Below are 25,066 nucleotides of genomic sequence, written 5' to 3'. Positions count from 1 at the left end.
TTCAGGGGCAGCAGAGAACGCACTACTGACAGGAAGAACAGCAGGTTTGACTGATGTCTTTAAAAAGATTAAAATACCACTCAGAAACATTGTGGAAGAAGCTGTGGTTTTGCTGTTATGTTACACTGGTGGTCATTTACTCGCCAAATGTCTTTGATTGCTTTTAAAAGTGTATTAAATGTGATATCAACAGAGATATGAATGGCCTGAGGAAATAAGGGTTAAACACCTCATCTTTTTTTTAAATCATATTTCTGAACACTCACCATGAATCCAGACCCTGATTGAGGGTTTAGTGTTCTTAAAAACCCAGTTTGGATGAGAAGTATTGGTCAAGTTAAGGCAGTATGTGTGGTTGAAAGACGATTATATATTAATTATTGGGGTGCAGCATGCCTATGTTACATGATATCAAAAGGGAGTTTTAATAGGCTATAGTTTAGGCTTAAAATAACATCTCATATAGTCTGTTGGAAGCTTTTGGACGACATATTTGCTCAAGGTGACAATTTCAACATTGTATGAATTGTATGAAATCCCAGGATGTTTCACGAAAAGTTCCGCTGCTTTAAGCCCGGTGTTTTTAAAGTTATTTGAATATTTTTAAACATTTCATTTATTTAGGATCGTATGTAGCCTTGTGACAAATACAAAGTAAATAACTACTTGGTGCGGCAGGGGGAGTACGAGACCTAAACGTGACTACGGGATTGGCCTTTTAAATCACTTTGGTACTTGTTGCGGTGTAAAATATGATGTGCAAATATATGCAATCTATGAATGGCAACCCCTACACTTTCTTCCGCAACTAAACTTCGCATTTCATGTCGAATTGTGCAGGTTATTTTTTAATCTTCATCGAGTTGCCTTGATCCAATCAAGAGTCGGTCGATTATTTTAGCATATAAAGTGATGTGAATTTTTCCGACGGTACCTGAAGGTAACAGCCGTGGAATCCTAATTGGAGGCAGATTTTTTGCAGCGCGAGGAGGGGCTTCTTCTGCATCACGAGACAGACGGACACATCTTCCTCCCATCTGGAGGTACAAACAACGAAGAGTAAACAACGGGTTAAAAGGATTAGTTTGAAAGGTTGCTGTTTGCTGACAGTGTTTTCTTAGCCCAAAACTCTGTTGGTGATGCATTCAAGCTCTTCGGTTTGAGGTAAGTGGCGAGGGAAAAGTAACTTTAAAAAGTTTTGCTAACAGCCCTGCTTCCTTACTCCATTTTTTTCTCGACTTTGAAAGTTTGCATTATTTTGGTCTTTGTACATTTATCACGTCTTCATATAACAGTAACTGTAATGTCACAGTGTATCGTATTTAACCGCCGTACAGTCAGACAGACAGCGTGCATGTGATGACATGTTCCTCCTAAAACGACTCATTTCCAGCTTTTCTGGTTCACAGTTTCCCAAACACTCACCAGGGTTGTGTGTAATAGTCATACCGAGACCTGAAGATAATGACAGCTTCCCTATTTTTCCTTTAAAATCAGGTAGTTCACAAAAAGTTCATTTTCTTAGTTCATTGAAGGGGCTTTTCTGCACTCCCTTTTTATTGGTTGAAAACTTAGCAGATAAACCTAACTTTATCAGAGTCTGAGTTTTTCTATCCTTTTATAAACTCCAGTTAACTGTGCAAATGCAATACTTTACGCCAATTTATTTAATTAAAGTGTAGTTTTTATGGTTGAATGAAACCTGCAGTAAATGGAGGTACTACCTTCAACTCTTCAAGCTGCACTAAGTGAAGAACCTTCAGATACTTTTTTTTTTTAAAAAGTCAGCTATTTTGAGATGGACCTTTCTCTTTAATGATGGCTTTTAAGTGTAGCCATTTCGTGTTAATACTTTTGAACTTTTACTCTAAGTAATGCTTCAAATGCAGAACTTCCACTTTGATCAGTGTCTGTCTGTTTTATTGCTTATTGACTTACTCTGCAGTTTGTTTGTAATGCTCCTTTAACCTCTATATAATTACAGAGTATATCCTGCAGTGATGGTGTTGCAGCACAGTTTTTCATTTATAATTTGCCTGTGACCTCTCATGCCATGCAGGATTAGGCTGAGTCCCGAATCGCGGTTTCTCTTAAGCTTTCTTCAAAAATAAAGATGGTTATCACTTTAGAGAGCATCAGTTAATTTTAGAGTCTGGTTGGGTGTATCTGTACTGAAATGGTTTAGGTTTGGGATGCCACGTTCAATGGGCCCTATTTATTATGAACAGATGAAATAACTGACTACATAGCTGTGATACAGAGCAGATTTAGCATCCTTGAAAGACCTTTAAATCTCTCATTTTCTAAACTATAATAATCATTGTTTTATAAACACTTTCAGGTCAAATTTATTGGAACATCATTGCAAGGCCAACAAAGATTTGGTTTGAGGGGGGACCACTGATGGTCATGGTTCTCATCCTTTCATTGTTATAAATTGAAAATGACTATGGTACATACATACATGATGTTGAATGTGTGTATACGGTGTTGTATTAATTTCAGGCTGCTTAATTGAAGCAAACAGAAATCTGCTGAAATCCTCAAGACGGCAAATCACATCAACGCAAAGATGTGATTCATTCGGTGTGATTACACTACAGTTGGTTTTATTTTGATCAAAGGCAGATGAGAAGTGTGTCTGCTCTCTGTCTCTTCAGTTGGATGCATTGGATGATTAATGAAGTAGATCAATAGAAACAATCCAAAACATCCTGGTAACAGAATCATTGTTTCATTTCTGCAGCACAATAGTTGCTGGTAACAGTTTCTGGTTCAAGCTTCGTAATCGTACACATTTGCTGCGTTCTGTTTCTGGTGTAAAATGAAGCGTCTTGGTGTTTGACTTTGTTGGAAACAAAAAGAGATGAAGAAGTCGCTCAGTTCTGGCTACTTGTGATGAAAGGATTTTAACGTCGGTCTTGTTTTTACATGGCCTTACACTGTTGTTGCTTGTTATATCAATGTAAAATAAAAGACACCATCATAGCTGACAACAACAAAGTAAAAAGATCATTTAGAAATATGGACAGTTGACACAGACTTTTGAATAGTTTAAACGTATTTTTTGCCTGGCAAAGTAAAGCTGTCTGCTTAGAGCTATGGTACTAAGAAGTCCATTTAGATTTTGTGAATTCCAAGACGAGGTTAGTTCTGCAACAGTTTAATTGAAATTTATGTGCAATCAGAGGTGTAATAAGGTGTTGCAAATGGGACAACTAATAATATATAATTTACGTTCTAAAACTCTGACTTGTTGAGGGGTTAATCGTAAAAAAAAAAAGAAAAGAAATTGGGTGTATTTCACCAGGCACCGTCAAGAACACTGAAAAACAGAAAAATGAAGAAAAACAACATAATAGACAGTTGTTAAAAAAAAAAAGTGGCAAGAAATGGGGTAGAGGGGCCCACACCGATTTTCTTTCAGGGGGCCCAGAATTCCTAGCAACTGGCCTGCTTACACATCACTTTGTTGTAAAACGTGTCGTCTAGTGCTGCATTGCAGGTTGGTTTAAAGTATGTTCAACACACAGCTACAGTGACTTTGAACGCGGTGCTGTTGTTGCCAGACATCGTGGTCTCTGCACCAGAAACAGCTGCTCCCTGCGCATCTCTGCAGACTACACTGTCTAGAGTTGGCAAAGAGTGATGCAATCCACTAAAAATCCCACAGTCAGCGAGAGTTATTTGGGTGAAAACACTTCAGCCAGTGAATGAGGTCATAGGATAATAGACTCATTGAAGCTGTCAGGGAGGCAAACGAGTCCAGCACGGCCCAGCGCGGCGCTACGTGCAGAAGAGATCAAAACAAAAAGCTCACAGAGGGCACGTGATCCCAACAGCGAGCGGTTGGCAGAGTAGATCAAACGTAACCCGGTCTGTTCAAACTTTCTCTTTTTAAATGACTGGAGACATTCGGCTCGGGTAGGATAAATCTTTTGTGCTTTGTTTCTTAACAAAAGTAGGCCGACAATGCGAGTGAGTGTTTGTTTTGGCACGCTGCATCGAACAGTGGATGACATCAACCGAATACTGTAGTGAACCAACGTGGCCCTGAATGTTTCTTCTTCCTCTTCTAGATAAAGTGAAATAAACTTAAAGTGAAATAAATCTTGTAGGCTTTAAACAATCCATTATGTTAGAAAATTAGTGTTGTATTTTAAACATTTTCGTCTTTGCCAAGTAGTCCAAATGTACAAACACTTTCAGGCATGGCATCGTTCAAACTACAGTGTGTGTTAGTGTGTGGAGTCATCGGGGCTTCAGCCTCTAATGACTTGTTTTCACATGAAGCTCGCTCGGTGTCACGTGGCTCGCTCTGCGGCAGCGTTAGCTCACGATCCTGTTTGTCCACTTTGACAAGCGTTTTCTCTGCGCTGCCATCAGGACAGGATGCACCAGAGCTCTATCTTCAGCGTCAAATGTCTCCTGTAACACATTCATGGTGATGCTTTGTTTTCCTATAATTTCAGAATTTTAAATCACTGCATACTATCAGTTTAAATAAACGTTAACACAGTCGGTGCAACAAACAATGATTTCCCTTACTAAACTTGCAAACTTCCCATTTGCCAAATGAATTCTCGAAGTTACTTTTGAGTCAAACCATGTACAGGCCTATAACTCAAAGACACTTCACCTATATGTTTTAAGATAGTGCAAATCCTCAAAATGTTCTTTCTATATTGTCCATAACTTTACAGACGGTTACATCTTTGCTTTATTTATTGTGATAAATGACCTGCAATACCTAAACTCTGAAAAGAGAGTCGCCTGTTTACAGATAAGAGCTGAGACTATGGTTCAAGTTAGCATTTAGTCCATCCACAGAAAAAAATCTATTGATAGTGTAAAAAAAGTCAACTTGAAAAGCTTTAATCAGTTTATTTCTGAACTTCTTATTGGCTGTCTTAATATCTGGATTTAAGCTTGTTTATTTAACTTTACTAATTATTTAGATTTTTTTTCAACTTTGGCTTTAATTTGGTAAGAAAAGTAAAAAATAAACAGATTTTACTATAAATTCTGTGGTATTGGCGATGGCTGAGATGGTTTCTTTCTCCATTAATTTTTTTTACATTTCTTAAAGGAATATAATCAGTTACATCTTTCAGTCAAATTCATTGTTGTTTCTTTCCGTTTCAAAGTCCCAGAAGTGTGTGTGAGATCTTTGTTTTTCGTAGATACTTCGACACACACTTTGCAGATGTGTGTGTCCACAGATAGTATCAGTGAACCTGTCACTTCTTTGGCTCCGTGGTTTTTCTCACGGCTCGCCTGAACCAAGTCTGGGAGCATGCTTTGGGATTGCACTTTGCAGGCTGTGTTGTTGTTGTTTGTGCCATACATTGCATCATCCCATTGTAATGGTTGGTATTAAGGACAAGCCTCATCAAGTCAGTGCGAAACTGGCACTTTCCCCTCTCACTCCCTCTCCCTTTGAATTCCACTTTCCACATCCAGTGACGGCTAACTGACGATCCTGCAGGTTATTGACACAGTCTGATAACCAGCTGGTCGAGTTGTGGAATAACGTCTGTAACTTTTCCAAAGAAGACAACAAATGAAAGTCTACCTTTTTCTTTTCATTCTTTTTTCAACTAGGACAAACTCTAACAGCTGCAAAAAAGACCAATTAAATCAGGCTTTTAAGTTGATAGAGATAAGAGTATATATTTACCAACAATCAAACAAATTAAGGCATGATTGCAATAAAACAGCAGTCTTATCATTATTTGTGTAGCGCTGCTTCATAACAAATGTTACATTGAGACTCTTTACAAAAGATGTTAACAAATAAACATTGGATAGGGGGAGATGTGATCAGGTGCAGGAAAGATTTCTCCTCTGTATTCCTCGCCTTCTTTGCAGTTCAGGTGGATGTCGGAGCTGGCCGTGCATGAATGAAGACGGCGGTGGTTGTGGGGACGACGCAGTTCGATATGGTGGTGGCTGGGTGCTAGTAATGCCCGATCACCTCACGGAGGGTTTGTGGAGCTTTTTTAACTGGAGATCCTGGCCTCTGCTGCCGGGACGAGGCCTCCTGGGCTAAAGAGGAGGCTCAAAATAAGAATAGTAAACATTTGAGAAATGGTGATGTCACTGATTCTGCGCCTCTGTAATGATGTTTCTGGCTTTTGTCAAACTTCGCTCACATGCCTTATTCTGATCCTTTCGCTAAAACCAATGTGATGCAACATATTTTTTTCCTCTCTTGAAGCATCGGTCCAGACGGATCGGCCACAACTAAAAAAATCCCAGAAACCTTTAAGAGGGGAAGGAACGACTGTGGTATAAATGAAGGTCTTGCTTCCTTTTCTGATGCATTATTATGCTGTCTCTGTGGGATCTGCCCCAGAAGATGACTGAGAAAATAATAGAAATCACACAATGAATAACCCATCTCATTTGCATAAGGATCCGTACGGGGGTTCATTATATTTCAGGGGTTAAGAGTAGAATTCCTTCCCGTCCTGGCAGCCTGCCACTGAATGATTATTTCATGGAGTGTGGAGCAAATAGCCTTAAGGTTCACTAGAGCCACTTAAAGAGGCTATAATTACCTCTGAGGTCTGGCCTAATTGGAAGTGACACACATCATCAAGGTGCTTAGAGATGCAGGTTAGCAAATGCTAAGCAGTGAAGGAAAAAGGCAATCAGCTAGACATGGCAACCGAGCCAAACACTCTCTCTCTGTCTGTCTGTTCATTTCTGCATAGTAACAAGTTAATCTGCACTCACCTTAACTAAAGGCCTCTTGGCCGGATTGTAAAGGTCAATGTGAACTCTGAGCGGATTAAGTCCTTTTTTTTTTTTTTTTTTTTCTTCTTTGCTGTTACCACAAGTGTGCGGAGCGCTCCGGGGAGGAGCAGCAGCCGATCCTGACGAAGCCATGTTTTCTTTATTTTTCACGAGGCCAGGGGGACACTGCGGCCGGCCGCATTATGTTTATGAATGTGAAGATAGAGAAGGTAACGCGTGTTGTTCGGAGAGAGCTGCGTTTGCTCCAGAGAGTGCTCGAGAAGCTTGAAATGTCGGTCGTGTCAAACTGTCTCAAGTGCATCAGAATGGGGAAAGGCAGCAGGTATGTGAGCGGGAACACTGGGGTGTCACTTCACATTAACTCCAGCTCATGAATTGTTCTGTTAGATGCCAGCTAGCATGTTAACCTAAGAGAAGAAGCAGTTTATTTCTTCTCAGGAGGGCTTTAAATTGATTGATCAGCATCTATCTATATGTTCTACATGAAGTGAGGTGTCTGTTTCCTGTCCAAGGAATAAGTGGAAGTGGAAGCACGTTTGTGATTTTGATGCGAGGAAAGAAACCTGGAATAGAAGTTTCTAGAGTCTGAGGAGGAGCTTGAAGTTGTCTCTGAGGGTCCCTGCTGTCCAGCTGACATTAACTACTCTCCTCTGAGGCGTGTGCAAATACTACGGATGAATGGAGGGGAGGGAGCTTAAGCTGCAAGTTAATGCTGCCCGTACACTAGAGGATGACTTGGCATTTGCTGGTTTGGTCTCGCAGCTGTCTACAAACCTGAGATTGTTCTTTTTTAAAAAAAAAAAAATCTTTTTAAAGAGGGTCTAAACAGAATATCCGGTGAAATGTTCCTGTTTTGTGAGAGATCCACAAACATAGCCTCGATGTGTATCCCCAATGTCTGTGATCAAACCTGTTCAAATCTCATTTTGTGAATGGAACAGCGATAGATGATGACAGCTGCTTTGTTACAAAGTTTCCCGTACGGATGATGAAACGTTTACTCGAACTAATTTGGCCGTTTCAGCTGTGCCAGAGCTTTATCGTGTTTTTCAACCAATCAGTCTTTATTTGTGTCGCGTTCAATTCCTCACACGTCTCAAGACACTTTGACTCTTCGTCTTATCATCCACAAAGACCCAACATTAATCCACCATGAGCTCTAATCAACGTTTAACAAAGTTACAGCAGCAAAGAAAATCTTTCTTTTACGACGCAGAAACCTCGAACACAACCAGACTCGTGATGAACTGCCTGCCAGTCTCAAAAACTGCAGGAAGAAGGTGAAGGACAGAGCCAAACAGAAGAACAACAATCAATAAGATTTATAACTATGTCACTGTTGGTAGTTCAGTCTCATCACACTTAAAGGCGGGGTTGGTAATGTTTAAAAACTAGCATGATTTTGTGAGTAGCATTCCCTCAGTGCTCCTTCTGCACCCCCACTGTGTGCAATCCAGTGTGCACAAGGCTTCATAATTAAAAACATTCAAGGTTTGTTTGGATTGGTCCGTCATTTACTCACTCACATCATGTAATCAGTAATTCAGTCCATGAATAGGATCATGGGTAAACAAGTCATGCAGCAAATGAAACATAGTTTGTCTTTGCTGCGAGCTGCAGAGCTTAACTCTCCCGATCAATTTCCTAAAGGGTTGTTAGAGTTTGTTTGGGGTTCAGCAGACAGAGTGGGAGGAGATGCTGTCTGTCTGTTCTGAGCTGACTTTTCATCCCCCGAGTGACCCAGTATTACGGCTGAGAGGACTCACACAACCCTTCAGAGAGCAGGATGTCTAATCCCAACTTGCTGGCAAAGACCTTTTTATTTTGATGTAACGTGAAACGAAGCGATCACACAATTCAACGAGGAGAGTGTGGAAGTTATGGTCGTCCTTACCACAGACACATCTGAGCTGACTTTGTGTTCATGGTTGTAAAATAAGACGCACAGTTTAGTTCCAGGGTTATTTTAGCGCTTTCATGTTTCCCACAGACAGGAAATGCTGCCTTCTATTCTTGATGTCTAGTTCTCGTCCCGTGCTTCAAAGGGTCCTGACTCTGTTTCTGTCCCCTGCTTGGATTGGTTCCCTCCAGAGAGTTTCACGTGTAGATTGTTTAATCATTCATTCTCGGGCTCTAATTGTATGTTTTTAAGGATTAAACACAGAATGGTTATAGTCCACCATGCTGTACATGAAGATAATTTCCTGGTCTTTGTTTACAGCTCTGTCTGCATTGTGACTCGGACTGGAAATCTTTGGTTTGATTTTGATTTTTGGTGTCTAAAGTCTGTTTTTGAATGAGCCCATACTTCGGGATCTTCTCCAGTCATCTGTGAGACGGGCTGAGATTCTTGCTGCTTCACTCGGCCTTCTACTGAGTTAAAGAGCTAGCATTAGCACTTTTGGAAGTTATGAATCTGTTGAAAATCACAGAAGACAAGAATCTTGATTTTTAGTTAAATTTCTCATGGAACATATTTTAAACGTTTCTCTTTGGACTCCTGGAAGGAGAAACGTGTTAAATCACTAGCTTAGACTAACCTAGACTAAATCTATCAAAGGATTCAAACACGCTCATCCTTCCATGTTTAATATATTGGTTAGTGTCTGTACTTTAGAAAAAGCACTAAAAGATTGGACTTGATTTCATCTTTATCTTAACTTGTGGACTGAAAGCTCACCTCTCATCTTCGTCCCCCTTTCTTCTCAGGATGGAGTCATCTTGTCTGGACCTTGCTCTGGAGGGTGAGCGGCTCTGTAAAGCTGGAGACTATCGTGCTGGCGTGTCTTTCTTCGAGTCTGCCATCCAGGTTGGGACTGAGGACCTCCAAATCCTGAGTGCCATCTACAGCCAGCTGGGCAACGCCTACTTTCACCTCCAGGAGTATCAGAAAGCCTTGGAGTACCATCGCCATGACCTCACACTGACCAGGTGAACAGACTCACCACATTAATCTGAATGATCCTATTTTCAAACCTGTTTCATATAAAGAGAACAACTCTCCTGTTTCCTGCTGGTGGGATCTTTGTTAGTTTTTTAGTCTGAACAAATGCTTCAACTTTTTAATAACAATTTCCCCCTCAATGATTTAATTGCTAGTCTTGACTCTTGCTGCTTGCAGCTTTTATTACTTTCTTCCCTCTTGTGTTTTTGTACTAATACACTCCAGTAATCTGCTAATATTGCAGTCTAATGATTTCCTGATGTGTGGTTTTTTTTTCTCATTTGAAATCCTAGAACTATTGGAGATGAGCTCGGTGAGGCAAAAGCCAGTGGCAACCTCGGGAACACATTAAAACTTTTAGGACGGTATGATGAAGCTGTTGTTTGTTGCCAAAGACATTTGGACATCACCAGAGCCATTTACGATAAGGTGAGTCTCTATCGAAGGGATGTTTTACCAGCCAGTTGTTGAAGTGAAATATTCCTCCAGCCTGTTTGTTAGTAACTCAAAGGCTGTATTGCTTTTATTAGAATAAATGGATCCAAATTAGTTTTCCGTCATAGCACAGGACTTGCCCTGCAACCACAGGGCAGTTTTGGTATGCGCGATGACTGCGGAGTGTCGGCGGACCGAAATCTGGAATAGTTTGTCAGCCGCATGCAAACAAGCTGTTCTGGTGTCAGTGTATTTTAAGTATGTAATTATAGCACTGGTCACTCTGGTTTCCGTCTGTTCAAATCTGCTGTAGGTTGGGCAAGCTCGTGCACTGTATAATTTCGGGAACGTTTACCACGCCAAGGGCAAAAACATCTGCTGGAGTGGAGCCGAGCCAGGAGAGTTCTCGGAGGAGGCCAGGGCAGCCCTGAGGAAAGCTGCGAAGTACTACGAGTAGGTTTTTTTTGTTTTTTTTTTGTTTACCTCTGACTGTTCTTTTTTGCATTAGCATAGGTGTGAGTATTGTAACCAAAGGTCGACAGTAATGTTCCCCTCAATAGGCCGAGTTTTTTAATAGGGTGGAGGATTTTCAAAATCATTGAAGATGACCAACAATTGATCCTTTAGCTCGATTTTTAAAAAGGTTTGAGCCAGATTATCTGCAGAGGTCTCTTCAGGGGAATACAACTAATGAAATAAAATTGACAACCAGTCTTTCTCTTTGAGAGCCACAGGATGTCAGGAGGTGTGAAGACTAAGCTGCTGCACTCAAAATAAGCGAATTGATGTATGATTACGTGTACACGATTATTGGCCCAGCTGTTTAATAACGGTGAAGCTGATTTGTTTGAGCTGAGCTGCGACGACTCGCTGACTGTTCTGGGCCGTTTTGTTTGGAGCTTAAGAGTAATCCTTTTAATAAGCAATTAAAAAAGTGACCTTGTTTTGAAGCAGCACGACATGTTGAAATGTCTAACTTTGTTCTTTGTTGTTTTAAAAAGAGCCAACCTGTGCATGGTGAAGGAATTAGGCGATCGGGCCGCACAGGGGCGTACCTACGGCAACCTTGGCAACACTTACTATCTGCTGGGTGACTTTGAAACTGCCGTGGCTGCACATGAAAAGGTAGGTTGCAAACTTGCACAGAAAGTCAAGGACACCACCTCGTGTAGCCTCAGAGTTGTATTGAAGGCTGTGAAAGACAATTAACAAGATAACAACATATCTGACACATTTCTTCAGAGGTATCGAAGGATTACAACCATATCTGTTTGTCAGATGCCATGATTCCAAAGGCTGTGTTTGTTTTGATTACCTCCAAAAAAAATCTCCTGTTAATCCTAATCTTAATGTGATCCTTCATGTTTGGCAGCGGCTGCTCATCGCTAAAGAGTTTGGAGATAAGTCTGCTGAGAGGAGGGCCCACTGTAACCTTGGCAATGCTCACATTTTCCTGAGTCAATTTGAAGTTGCTGCTGGTCATTACAAGTGAGTAAGCAAGTGATGCTTGGAGCCCGTTCTTACCTCGTGATGGTTATTGGTGGTCTCACTACGCTTGAACACACATAGAGTGCTGATATTTTCTTTTTAGCAAGTTTAGTTTAGTTTATTTGAGCAGTTGTAATTCTGCTCAAAAGGAGTGGGCCGAAGCAGAAGCTTATAAGCGCCCACCCCAAAACGGTACAAACAACAAGTGCAACATTGATCCTGAACATGCTTTTTTTCTGTGTTCTTGCTTTTTCTGTAAATTACTTTAAGTTTAGTTGTGAGAATGTTTGTTTTTTTTAAACTACAAATGCACAAAAACACTCAAACCTAAAGCAAAGAACTCTGATTACACTTCATTGATCACCACTGTGAAATAAATTCATCACACCATCAGATTCTGAGTTTTTGTTGACAGTCACCTCTCTGTTTCGCAGATTTAATGTCAGTCTGTGTAATGTTCAGGAAGAATACAAACCTGTAATAAAATATGCTGACAACTCTGTTACAATAAACCCAAGGACTTGATTTAAAGTGAAACATTTAAGTGCAATTTTGTGGAGCACACATTATTTACATTAAAAAGTAGTTACATCTTTTACTTGAGTAATTTAACGTTACAGCTGTCCTCTGAGGAAAAAAAAAAAGCAACAAAGAAAACAGCAGATCACTATCGTTCTCCTGCTCCCACCCTGCACATTCTTTCACTGTCCTCCTCTTCTGTTTTTCGCCCTCAGGAGGACTCTGCAGCTGGCCCGGCTTTTGAAGGACAAAGCGGTGGAGGCTCAGGCTTGCTACAGTTTAGGCAACACGTACACGCTACTGCAGGACTATGAGAGAGCCATCGATTACCACCTCAAACATCTGGTCATCGCTCAGGACCTCAACGACAGGTACCAGAAAAGAAGCCATTTGTTGTCAGCTGTCCACCAAACTGCCTTTGAAGTATAATGAGCATGCACAGAGTGTATGTGGGTGGTCCATGAACTAATTACCTGCACCGATTTAATGGTGGGACTGCCAACACCCATGAAGCTGTAGTGAACTTCAAAGAAACTAAAAAGTCAAGGAAAGGAGTTAAAGGTTACTCAGACAACATCTAAAAACACAATCAAGAAAGTCTAATTTTGCATAAATCTGCAAACTGACCAAAACATGTTGTGATAACATTAAACCCTTACAGTCTCAAAATACATTTAAAAGTTACTTAACATCAAAAACATTAACATGTAAAGTCTGCCAGCCCTGAATTCGATGAATCATATTTCATGTGGAAGGTTTTCAATATGGTTCCCATGTATGACACAGTGGAGAGTTTTTGTTTTCTTTGAGGCTTTAGACTGGGCTATGATGAATCTTACATATCAGCTGCTGTTGTGAAATGACGCTCTGTTTTTGTTTTGGGGATTTTACTGAATGATAGTATGATGACTGCCCTTCCCATTTCTTGCATAATCTCAGCTGAAGTTGCTCAAGCCTGTTTCTCTCCTCCCCCGTCTCTCTGTAGAGTCGGTGAAGGAAGAGCGTACTGGAGTCTAGGAAATGCCCACACCGCCCTGGGGAATCATGAGCAAGCCATGCACTTTGCTGAGAAACATCTGGAAATTGCCAAAGAGGTGACTGTTTAGGTTCACCTCCTCCCTCAGGGTCCACTCATCACCAGCTGCCATCAGTCCACACCCCCCTCTAGTGGTACTATAAGAAACAGCAGGAAATAAGGGATTTTTTTGTATGCAGCACATGTATGAATGTGTGCTGGAAATCTCAACTTTTTTGGATGTAGAAACTACAAAATCAGTTTCAAATTGTATGTGTCGTCTTTGTCATTTCAAGCTTTATTCATAAAATGTGTTGTTGTCCTTTTTGACAGACTGGAGACAAAAGTGGGGAGGTGACAGCCAGGATGAACTTGTCTGACCTGCGGCTGGTCGTAGGCCTCAAGTCCAACTCCAACATTCATCCAAATGTTTTCCGTAACACAAACATGAACAGTTCCGCTCTGCCAGCAATCTGCCATAGTTTCCCAAATCTCCCAGGTAAACCTGCTCCTTAAAAAAATGTCCTTCACTCAACTCGATCCATTTGGGAACATGTGGCCATTGAACTTTAAAATCTTTGTAATTAAATATGAAGGCGCCTGTTTACCAGGGAACACAGTTGAATGATTGTTAATGTCTTTATACACACATTTTGAGATTTAAACTGCTGTGCAAAGAAAATAGTTTTTCAAGTCTCCAAATTAAGACCCATTTTCTATTTAATGCTGTGTGCTTAAGAACAACCCATACGTTAAGCAATACATAGTTTTAATAGTGTCAGACTTTTCCACTGGGGTTTGCAATGACCCATCAAATGCGGGGAAGAAGAAGCCTGCAAGCCAGTACATGTTTGTTTAGACCTTTAAGAGGCACACAATGTTTTATTATTAGAATGCAGGGCACGAGGCTCCTCCTTTGGAATCAGTTTTCCTCCTGCTGGTGGGAAAGTGAAATCTAGAAATGTTGTAACATGTGGACACACTGTTTAATGTTTTTTTTTTTTTTTCCAGCTGTGAAGTCTGGAGAGAACCTTGAACTGAGGCAAAGTCCTGACAAAAATCAAACAGGAGATCCATCTGCACAGCAAGTATGTCTAAACCTAGCTCACAAACACTAACAACGTGAACTTTGCACTGCCTTTGTTGTTTTAAACCTCTAAGACTTCTAAAAAAACAAGTATTTATTGACATAGAAATGAAGCTGCTATTACTTTATGTGTAAATGAAACTGAAGTTATTTTATTTTTTATTTGTCATTAATTCAACAGGAAATTCTTTTGGTTATTTCAGATTACTGTTCTAACAGTGACAGTCGTTAAAAGTGATGCATATTCAACTGTGGGCACAGTTTTCATAAATTGAGTAGAAAGAATGTATTTTGAAACCATTTAAAAATGAAATGTGAATTCAATCAGCTATGTATTTAGGCACCAGCATAGTTTAGTTAGTATAGCAGGGGCTACATGTACAGAGGGTAGAGTGCATGTCGCACTGGTCACATGTATGACTCCTGATGCTCGTTGATGTAGTATGTCATGCCCCACTCTCTCCCTCTAAAAGTCTAGAAAAAAAGTCAGCTGTATGTTATACTAGCAGTGACATTTCTAACTGAAAGTGTTTCTGTCCTTGAATGTACAGGACTGGGAGGATGATTCTTTTCCTGGGTCCTCTAAATCCAACACAATCAAAGCTTCGACTAAACTCTTCCTCTTCCATCGGTTGAAAAGCAAGAAGCAGAAAAGCATCAAATCCCCTCCCAAAGACCAGCATGAGAACCATACGGAGGACTCGCCTCCTGAGCTCGAAGCCCCAGTGTCTTCTAAGGTCATTCTAAGTGCAGTATACAGTCTTTCTTCCTCATTAAATCCAGGAAACACAAACGTATGTGCATCTTTGGGTTACCATCAGTACAAAGGAGGAGACTGTGACAGAATCTTACTGCAGTATATCTAAACTGTAAAAGATACAGCTCAGGTGTTATTCTCCTATTTGTGAAGCTTGTGGAATCCCATTATTATTTATTTATGGCTTGACGATGACCAAAAAGAGCCAAAAGTTCTGGATTTAATTAAGGATGTTCGGAGGCAACAATATTAAAGTTGTTTCAAAGCAAATTGGATTCAATTTAACCAACTAGTCTGAAGGGAAACATTCAGAAAACGGTCAACATTCTTTTCTTTATTTTCATTACTTTATTGCAATGTTCCTTCACCATCTTCCAAAAAGTGTTTACTTCAGAGTCCATTGAGCCCAATTTATTTGAAATTGTCAGCGGTTACACAATGTTGCTTGGTTTGCAGATTGTGGCTAGCCTTAGCAGCGTTAGCAGCGTCAGCCCTACCAGCCTTCAGCATTAGTCAATGGCTGCTACAGCTTTAGCTAGTGGCGGGAAGTTGTCACTACAGCTTGCACACAATTGTTGACCACTAATGGGTGTTTATAGGGAGGATGATAATGTTTTATTGTTCACTGCTCTAAAGTCACACATCCATAGAATTAATCCAGTATCATTTTAGTAGCTGCAAGGCTCCTTTGCCTTACAAGAAACATGCTGCAACTATTGCAGCTATTAAAACAAGCATTGGATCTGTAACTGAAGAGTTTTAGAGTAACAAACTGAGGCTGTGTACGTTGTTTTTTGTTGTTTTTTTTTATTAGTTTTTCCATTAAAAGCCTCCCAGCTCTCTTGATAACCTTAATGATCTGTTTTAATTAATTGGTTCTCTTTTTTTTTTTTAAACACTGTAGCCTGGATCACGGGACACTATCGGAGAAGACGGCTTTTTCGACCTGCTGTCTCGTTTCCAGGGCAACAGAATGGACGACCAAAGGTGCTCCCTACTGGATGGCCAGAGCAATCTCCCTGCCCACTCCTCTCCCTCCTCCACCCCTCCTATAGCTGAGAGGAAATGTGAGTCAGGCCCCTGTGTTCCCGTCTGTGTTCACACCATGTGCAGCAACTACAACCTTGATCTTTCATGGAGAAATATGAGAGAGAAAAAAACATGCAAGAAATGAAACAATTGCTAAAGGACACCTTGCTGTGGTGGCCTCTCAGTTTTCAGTAGAAGGAGGTTAATGCCATCTATGGTGTGAATGCAGCATGTCCACTAATGTGTCCTTTTTTTCCATGTCAAACATTTGTGATTTATGCTTTGTGTTGTCTGTCTCATGCCTTTCCTTCTTGTCTGGTATATATATGTGTGTGTGTGTGTGTGTGTGTACGGCGTATATATATATATATATATATATATATATATATATATTACCAATATCATACATTTGTCCATTTCTGATTTTCTAAAACGTTTGGAGTAAACTCACTGCTGATTGGCCCAAGGGTTGTTTTTTTTTCAAGTTTAAGTTGTGGGGATCCAGATGTTTTATTGATGTGAAATACTGCCAGGTATGTGAAGTACGTGTTTATTCAAGTCTTCACTTTGACATTTTGTGAAATCAATTTACACACGGAAGGATCTGTGACCACTGGTGTACTTATTGGAGCGATTCAATCCTCCATAACCATTATACATTTCCATTGTCTTTAAAAACTACAACTAATGAAGGGTTTGTGAATTATTTGGACACATTTTCTTATGATTATACTTATTATAATGGCTTGCTCCAAGATTGATGAAAGAAAACATTTTATGTACCACCTCTGTGTTTGATGCTCAAAAGAGGACATTTACGCTGGACGTGATGCTCCACAGTTCATAAAATGAAAGTTCGATGGATGATGAGTATTTTGTGTTTTTTAGCTATTTTGGAGTGCGCAACACCATTGCAGGATCCTGGTCATTTCCTGGAGCTGCTGGCCAGCTCCCAGGCCCGTCGTCTGGACGACCAAAGAGTGAGCTTGAGCCATTTTCCTGGCTTACGACTCAGCGCCTCCAACCAGCCTCGTACACCCTCCACCTCCAGCACAGACCAGCTCCACCCCCAAGGTAATGAAATGCATGGCAGGGCCAGGCTTTGTCATCTCCCTTAGTATTACTGCTGATGACTTGATCAATTTCTCCTTCCAGCCCAAATCTCCAGTCCACATACGCACACAACCTCCCTCTACAGTCGCCTGGAGGCAAGTGCTGAGCAGCCTGAGGGGGATGACGTCTTCTTCGACATGCTAGTCAAGTGCCAAGTAAGAGAAAGGGACATTAAGCATATTGCATTAAGAGGTTTAAATCATTGTTTGTGTAACATTTATTTTTACGTGACACACACTATTGTATCACATTTAACCCCAATAGTTTTAATCTCATGGGATCATGCTATGACAGTTCATAGAGGGGCCACAGCTGCTCCTTCCTGACTGCAGAAGCTAAATGCATTATGGGAAATAATTGGCTTTTCCCCCGACCATGTACCTGCTTCATGCTTGATCAACACATTTCTGTTGATTAAGAAAATCTAGATTAATCAATAAGATTTAGTTGACAGGCTCAGATTGTGTCATAAATGTAAAAAAGGATCTATACCCCATCCAATCCAAATGTTTGTTTCAGATGTGTTTTTTAGTTCCCAAACTATTCAATGCTGTAATAAAAAATAAATGAATCAGTTATGCACACAGTTACAAATGCCAAACTTGAACAGCTCTTGATAAGCATCTACTCATCTGACTCTTGTGTTTCTTTACGATGCGTCAGGGTTCCAGGCTGAACGACCAGAGGTGTGCCGCTCCGCCTTCTGCAAATAAAGGTTCAACTGTTCCCGATGAGGATTTTTTCAGTCTGATCCTGCATTCCCAGTCCAACAGGATGGAGGAGCAGAGAGTTTTGGCGCCCCCTGGTGTCACTCAAACTAAACCAGACTGACTCCATAGGATTTTGTTTTCAAAGCTTCAGGATAAGTAACCAAGCTGTCAAGAGTTTTTGAACTCTTGATTCCTGCCTTCTCGGGCTGTTGGGACAACATCCCTGCATGACTTCAAAGATTGCAAAGGAACACTAGAAGGAATTCAAGAATGAAAATGCAGAGAACTGGTCATTATGGATGTTCAATCGGGGGAAATTTTGGATTTTGATGCTTATTTTTAGAAAACTGACTATGTTGTTACATTTTGGTGGTGCTCTAAGCTGCCTGTTTTAATACTTTACCAGTGACACCTGTCTATTCTGGAGGCTTGCATCAAGCCACTCTTAGTGATGAAGTAGTTTGTGTTTGGACTCAAAGTACTTCACTTGCAAGATGCCCAACTGAAGGTTATGATGAACAACAGTCAATGAAGCTGTCATTAATAGTGGAAGATTAAAGGTGCTGTTGTGCTCATGTTGGATGATGTTTTAGTGTCTCGAATCAGTATATCTCAGATTGAATTGATCTTCACTCACCAAATGTTTTCTGAGGAATTTAAAATTCACAGACACTTTCTAGTATTTGATATCTGATGTTTCAGACTTAAAGACCAAGGAGTCCTTTATGAATTGGACGTGTTGCTATTTTCTAATCACAATATTTTACAAGAGAAAAACTGGTGTGAGAAAAAGAATTGTTTTTTTAGTCTTTTTTTATTGGGAGTTTCTTCTAACAGGAGAAATAAAAAAAATCACCTGAATTTACATTACATTTGTTTCAATTTATTTCCTACATTGTACAACAAAGGCATCGGAAAAAGACATCATTTACATGTTCAATGACAGATTTAATATTTACTGGTGTATATACAGTCTGTGTGTATTTACAAAAGTGCTCTCCATCTCAACGCATCATTTTAAAACCAAGGTTTTGGGTTTGTTTGTTTTTTCAGCACAGAAAAACTAAAAATCAAGTTACGTTCAGAACAAATGTTAAAATGATTTTCAGGCCTCTCCCATTTAATATGTATAAAGTGCTCATCAGTGTCAGAATGCACAGTTATCTGCTTTCAACACCTCGACACCGCCTGCTACGCCTCTGAAGTTAGACTCTCTTCAAGACTTCTGAACCTGAAACGAGAAAAAGACTCGGCTTAGATCTTAAAACGTCTCGGCTTACAGCTCCAGCTTATCAAGTGACTGTACAATGCACCCCTCATGTCTGATATTACATACAAGCACAAGATGCCAGGACACTAATGACTTCAGACTTCCAGACAGTTAAGACCAACCTGTTGATGAAGCAGTCTAAGAAGCAGCCTTTGTTCTTGTTGAGTCGGTACAACCCGGAGTTTGGCAGATCATTACACACCGACAAGAACCTCTGCAGCTCAGACGTCGGGGTTCCACTCTGTTGCTGCTGCTACACGATACAGAGAAGGAAGTGAGCGTTTACAAAGAGTGAGACACATTGTGCCATAACAAAAGGTAAATATTTGATTTTTGTTTATTAAAAAACATTAGAAACCAGAAACTATTAAAATGTATCATTTTATCAGCTTTAACATTAAGCATTGCTCATATTAAAGATTCAGTCATTAGAGTATACAGTATTCTGTAATATGCAACACTGCATGCTGTTTTTGTTTTAAAATGTGCTCCCTATATTTTGGAACACGTTTCATGTTGAATTCAGGACTTTACTCAAGCTCTAGCTTAAGCTCACTTATTTCTCTGAAGCACAAGATGTAAATGATTTAAAATACTATAATCATATTTCCACCTCAAAGAAAGGTTAGTGTTACCTTGATGGTGTCGTAGGTGTCTGTGATGATTGTGATGAAGAGGCTGAGGATCATGTAGATGAAGAGCGAGACAAAGCTGTAGAGATAGACTCTGCTGAAAACCCACACCAGGCTGCTCTTCTGCCTCATGTTCTTAAAGGTGGGATACATGTCGTCTCCGTTGATCAGGGAGAACAGACACTCAGACACCGTGTTCAACGTTCGGAACTAAACCAAAAGGTAAATGGAAAAAAACAAGTTATACTACTGTCTGTTCTTAATGACTAACTTAAGAAAAAGGAATACAAAACATGACTCACCTTCTCGTGATACGGGCCGAGGACGATCCAACCACAAAAACAGTAACTGAGGTAGATGATTCCAGCACAGCAGATGAACCGGATTACATTTGGGAAAGCTGCTCTGAGTGTCAGGATGAGAATCTGAAAACAGACCAAAAAACATTCTTCATGAAATCCAAGTCAGACCGATCCAATCAGCGGCCAAATCAGGTCCTTTAATGGCTTGAACCCTGTAATCCTTCATAGAAACATGAAGAACTTTGTCTTACAATACAAACAGGGTTATCAAACTGTACAGGTTGGACAAAGAAAACGTTAAGATCACAAAACATTTTATATTTGGTCATTTTAATGGAAACAACAGGTCCGAATATATACAGAAGAAGAACTGGACCCTGTGAACACACACAATCCTCATGCACGAGAATAATCCGGGAAATCAGATTTCAAATGACCTAAACGTGTAATGCAAGTTAAATGTTGAACGTCTTTGAAACTTAGTCAACAGAAAAAAATATTTTGTGAGAGGTGAAGCCTGTATTTTACATCAATTCAAACGGGAAGCTAAAAAGAGTCAAAATGATACAATGGTATTCTTGAAGTACTGCACCCCATGTCACATTGTTTTTGTATTGGATTAACAAACTGGACTTACATTATATTTCCTGAAGTAACCCATGTAGCGGATGACCCCGATCCAGACAAACATGGTGCCAGTTCCGAGGAAGATACTGCAGATATCATAACTTGTGAGGACCTGAAATTAAAAAAAAACTCACCTTTGGTCATTACAGATTTGAGGGATTACGCTCAGTCACATTTCAGTTCCCATTACCTTCGTCTGGATCTCTATCTTGAGAATGGAGCCGATGATGGACAACATGTCGCTCACGATGATCAGGATGTACCAACCATTTAAAAACTCCAGCTTATCTGACAAAGGGACTTCTTTGCCACAATTCTTCCTGCAGTACAATGTGTACTCCTGTTTCAAACACAGAGAAATTGTACACATCTCAGTGAGTTATTGGTCTGGGTCTTGTTCTGCTGCTTCCATGCATTTAAGAACCACATTGAGCAGACAAATGTACATTTTTCTTATACCTCCACAAAATATTTAGTTCTGCCTACTTACAAACTGCAGCTGAAAGCCATTGATCACTGAGCGTGTGCAGAGGGCGAAGGAGGTGATACAGGTTACAATGATGAGGCAGTCAAACACCACGGTCAGGTTTATGTTTCTGGCAGCTGGGAGCACAGAGAAATTAAAGTTTCTGTCATCCGAAAAGGACTAACATCTTCTTAAGTTTTATTGTGCAGCAAAGTCGTAAACTTCCGAGAGCAGCCGTGCAGACCATTCATTTATGCACGCTCAATTCAGCTCAGCAGACTCACATGCTCCGGTTACTTTCCAGTCTCGGCATTCATTGATGTCTACATCATTTTCCAGGTTGACCTTTATCCTGCCGCTGTGAACTTGGTTGTCGAAAGTGATCTGTTGACAAGAAAGCCATATTGAAGAGAGACAACCTAACAACAGAACCGGACAGCTACACCTTCACTTGTGAGGCCCTCAAGTAAAATGCAGACTGTGAAAAAGGTTCAGTTCTGGACTGCCAAAATGTGTTCTCAAGTAGATTCATTAAATGAACAGACTCATTTTATATTTTTAATTTAACAGGTGCAGTCTCATAAGGAACGGCAGCCAGCAATAAAGTAATCACACATCTTTAATGACAAAGTCTGATGTGCTCTACTTGTGTTTACTGGGTAATGGAGAGAAGTCAAGTGACTCACAATAACAGTAAAGTCGTAGCAGTCTGGTAGCTCTCGGTGTCTCACTGTCTGTAGATTTATGGCCTTGAGAACAAATGTGATTTTTACATTGAGCATCCTGGAAGACAGATCAGATGCATTAACTGAAAGGGTTAACTTGTCACATAAAATACAAAGTCAAGTTAGGAAAATAACATTAACCTTTTGAAATGCAATTCAAAGTTTGGATATCCCTCCCGTAATGAAGGGCGATACATCGGAGACACTTCGAGGCACTCTGGAAGTTAGCAGAAAACAATATTGAATAAGCAAAGTCCATTTCTTGAAAAAAAATACAATAAAATCAGTCTCATGTTTTCTGTCTTTGTTTACTCAGACATACCCGTCACCACTTGGGCATCTATCTCAAAGGTCTCATTGCCGGGAAAGATGGAACCGTTCAGGTAAAACTGCTGACACACTGACAGAGGGGTGTAGAAAGCGCCCTTTTTCTCATACTCATGATTGCCCACTGTGATGTTGTGCAGATGACCATACTAGAAATACACCAAAAAAAAAATAAAAAATTCAAGTTTGAAAAGGATTCAACAGACCTGTTAGATTTTTTTTAAGACAAGATTATGTCCCACTTGTAATGTTATAATAAATAACGCTACTGACTGTATTCAGCGTTCAACATTTTAGATTGTTTGGTCAGCATAAAACAACTATCCCTTTAAATAAAGCAGACTGTTTCAAACATTTATCCATTTGTTTTAACTTGACAATTATTTGCCCAACACTTTGGCTTTGCATTAGCTTCATATTCTCCAAATGAATCAGTTACTCTAACCTGAGCATTGCAGCCATTTACATTAGCCATGCGTTTGAATAACCCAGTCGACCATGAATCCAATAATTTAAGATTACCACATTAGCCTCAGACACTGTAGACATTCACTTTTCAAACAAGTTCATCATACTATCAATAATGGTGTTCTATTTAAACCATGTATCTATTTATTTAAGCTATCTAGTCACAGTTCAAACAATTCGACCTTTAAACCAATTGAAACCATTTATCCTTTATATTAAGCTTACTGGAACCATCCAGCAGTTTACCCTTAAACTGTCGATTAACTATTTAACAGTATTGACTTTAAGCTATGTGCAAAGCTGTGGCAACAAATGTCAAATATCCCCCGAGAGGACAATGAAAGTGTTGTATTTTGTTTATACATGTAGAATACTCTGTTCTGCTTGTAGTCCTTTTTACAATAAACTACTTAAAGAGGGACGGTGTGGCTCCCCCGTCTCTAACAAACTCAGGTCCTGAGCTCAAATGTTTGGGAACTCTTGCTTTAGATGACTGTAATATGTCGTGTTCAGATGTGACAACTGCCTTTCTATGAATACATTAGTTTGATCAAATCATATATTTTCTTTAATAATTGATACTCCATACATTTATTGCACAGCCCTTGGCGTCTGCATTTGGTTAATAATGGCTGACTAAATTGAAAGTCATTCTACATCTGTGGTGAAAAAACATGAAAGAGAAGGAAAGATTTATAAGGATATGGACAAAGTTCAATCCCATGACATGCTATATCTTGTCATGGGAACTTGTTAAGGGCTTTGGTGATATCCTAACAATGATTTACAGTCACACAAAAGGAAAACAAATCTACTGCAGCTCAAAATAAACAGGCACAAAAGGAAGCGTGAACCTTTGGATAAAGAATGAGGAAATTGAATACCTTCTCAATGACGTAATCGATGTGATCATAAACATCGTCCTGTCTGTAAACAGCATACGTATCGCTGCCTCCATCAACATAATCTTTCAAGAAGAGGTGCTTGAATGTCATCAGATTTTCTTCTTTAAATGTGACAACCATCTGGTTGCTCAGCCCAAAAGACACTAACTGAGAAGAAGGGTGAAAAGAAAATTGTCATCAATTTAGTAAAATAACAATATTAACACATATTCAGGTCATGTCAAAGATAAATACCTGGATAGTAATAATGGCAATCTTGATTATCTGCAGAGCGAGTTTCCATGGTTTCCGGCCACGAGCATGGTACTTCTCACAGGGATTCATGAAGAAATATTTGATCTTCCTTCTGAGACAATTCACATGTTCCTGATCGTCTGGACACTGATGTTGGTGGTCTGCCCAGGGAGAGTTATAATTTGTCTCATACTCATCATAGAAGTCACTGGAATCCTCCATACCTGCAGTCAAACAAACATGTGTGGTTTAAGCATTGCATCTCAACAACACTAAGTGAGGAAAAAACACACCATAAATTACTTTTTTTTTTTTTTTTTTACTGAAAAATCTAAATCTAGCCTTGGTGGCAACAATAAAGCAAAACAGACAACAGGTTTAGGTATGGAAAGTTTAAACTGTGTTGTTGTAAAAGCAATAAAATCACATTTAAAAATGAAAGCAATATAGATTTTTGTTGTTTTAGAATCAACATTTTTGAGAACTTAACTGAATGTTTTAGTTTTGGACTTCCCTGTTAGGGCTGCTGTCATATTTAAAATATTTTCATCATACAACCTGTAAACAGAAAAGGATCAGCCAACTAAAACTTCTCACTATATCCAGTACACAAGGACGACCTAAACAATGCAGAACACATAAGCCTTCAAATATAGGATTCACTGTAGTGTTGTAGTAATGTACTACCTGTGCACTTTAACTACTTCCAAGAAATGTTATGGCTTACTGGCCCTTGTTTGTTATTGCTTGTTCCCTTAATTAATGGTGACATTGACTTTAAAAAAAGCTAAGCTTAACCAACCAGCAACAATCTGATCCTGCAGGAAGGAAATAAAGTCAGGTGTACCTGAGCATTGTTGAATAATAAACAGCAGCTCACGTGTCGACACCTGACCAGCTTCAACCATAGCCTCGATCGATCAAATATTTAACTGAGACTAAAGCTTTTTTTTCTTTCTGTCAAAGCAAAAAAAAAAGAACGTGCTGAAAGAAACTACAGAAAAGCAAAGGGACAACTTACCCAACTGGTGTACCTGCCCGGTATATGAACAAATAATTAAATCCACCTGCTGTCTGCTTCTCGTCTGCGTCGGGTCCAACTGGTTTTAGTAATAATCCATTATGTACTTACATTGGTTGTTTATGACGGGTAGAGTCAAGTCAGAAAGTTATTTTTCTAGATAAAACTTCCGGAGTGTTCCGTGTTAAGGGTGAGCCGTCAACCTGTGTTTTGAACGACTCAGGTAGCGT

The 25,066-nt window shown here is 39.8% G+C and overlaps 2 protein-coding genes across 4 annotated transcripts; one reads left to right on the top strand and one right to left on the bottom strand.

The window, feature by feature from the left end:
• Positions 1–933: 933 nt before the first annotated feature.
• On the top strand, positions 934–18,729 carry LOC306827854 (G-protein-signaling modulator 2-like). Of its 2 annotated transcripts, none has more exons than XM_079349933.1 (15): positions 934–1,164; positions 9,472–9,693; positions 10,000–10,135; positions 10,455–10,594; positions 11,143–11,266; positions 11,514–11,629; positions 12,364–12,519; positions 13,134–13,242; positions 13,497–13,662; positions 14,175–14,251; positions 14,802–14,987; positions 15,912–16,074; positions 16,925–17,110; positions 17,192–17,304; positions 17,813–18,729. In XM_079349933.1, the coding sequence occupies exons 2-15, from the start codon at positions 9,473–9,475 to the stop codon at positions 17,978–17,980; spliced, it is 2,061 nt and encodes a 686-aa protein (XP_079206059.1). In that variant the 5' UTR covers positions 934–1,164; position 9,472; the 3' UTR covers positions 17,981–18,729. The 2 variants fall into 2 exon arrangements, with proteins under 2 accessions (XP_079206059.1, XP_079206058.1); XM_079349932.1 differs by lacking the exon at positions 934–1,164 and adding an exon at positions 3,857–3,924.
• A 229-nt stretch (positions 18,730–18,958) lies between these two features.
• On the bottom strand, positions 18,959–25,066 carry mcoln3b (mucolipin TRP cation channel 3b). Of its 2 annotated transcripts, none has more exons than XM_079349935.1 (14): positions 24,837–25,066; positions 23,816–24,039; positions 23,561–23,728; positions 22,204–22,357; positions 22,023–22,098; positions 21,843–21,939; positions 21,441–21,540; positions 21,181–21,293; positions 20,881–21,030; positions 20,701–20,802; positions 20,064–20,186; positions 19,765–19,971; positions 19,252–19,382; positions 18,959–19,090 (listed from the first exon to the last, which is right to left on the bottom strand). In XM_079349935.1, the coding sequence occupies exons 2-14, from the start codon at positions 24,035–24,037 to the stop codon at positions 19,051–19,053; spliced, it is 1,683 nt and encodes a 560-aa protein (XP_079206061.1). In that variant the 5' UTR covers positions 24,038–24,039; positions 24,837–25,066; the 3' UTR covers positions 18,959–19,050. The 2 variants fall into 2 exon arrangements, with proteins under 2 accessions (XP_079206061.1, XP_079206060.1); XM_079349934.1 differs by lacking the exon at positions 24,837–25,066 and adding an exon at positions 24,663–24,807.

Source organism: Symphodus melops (genome assembly GCF_947650265.1).
Source record: "Symphodus melops genome assembly, chromosome: 8".
NCBI lineage: Eukaryota > Metazoa > Chordata > Actinopteri > Labriformes > Labridae > Symphodus > Symphodus melops.
This window is presented reverse-complemented; position numbering and strand designations above follow the sequence as displayed.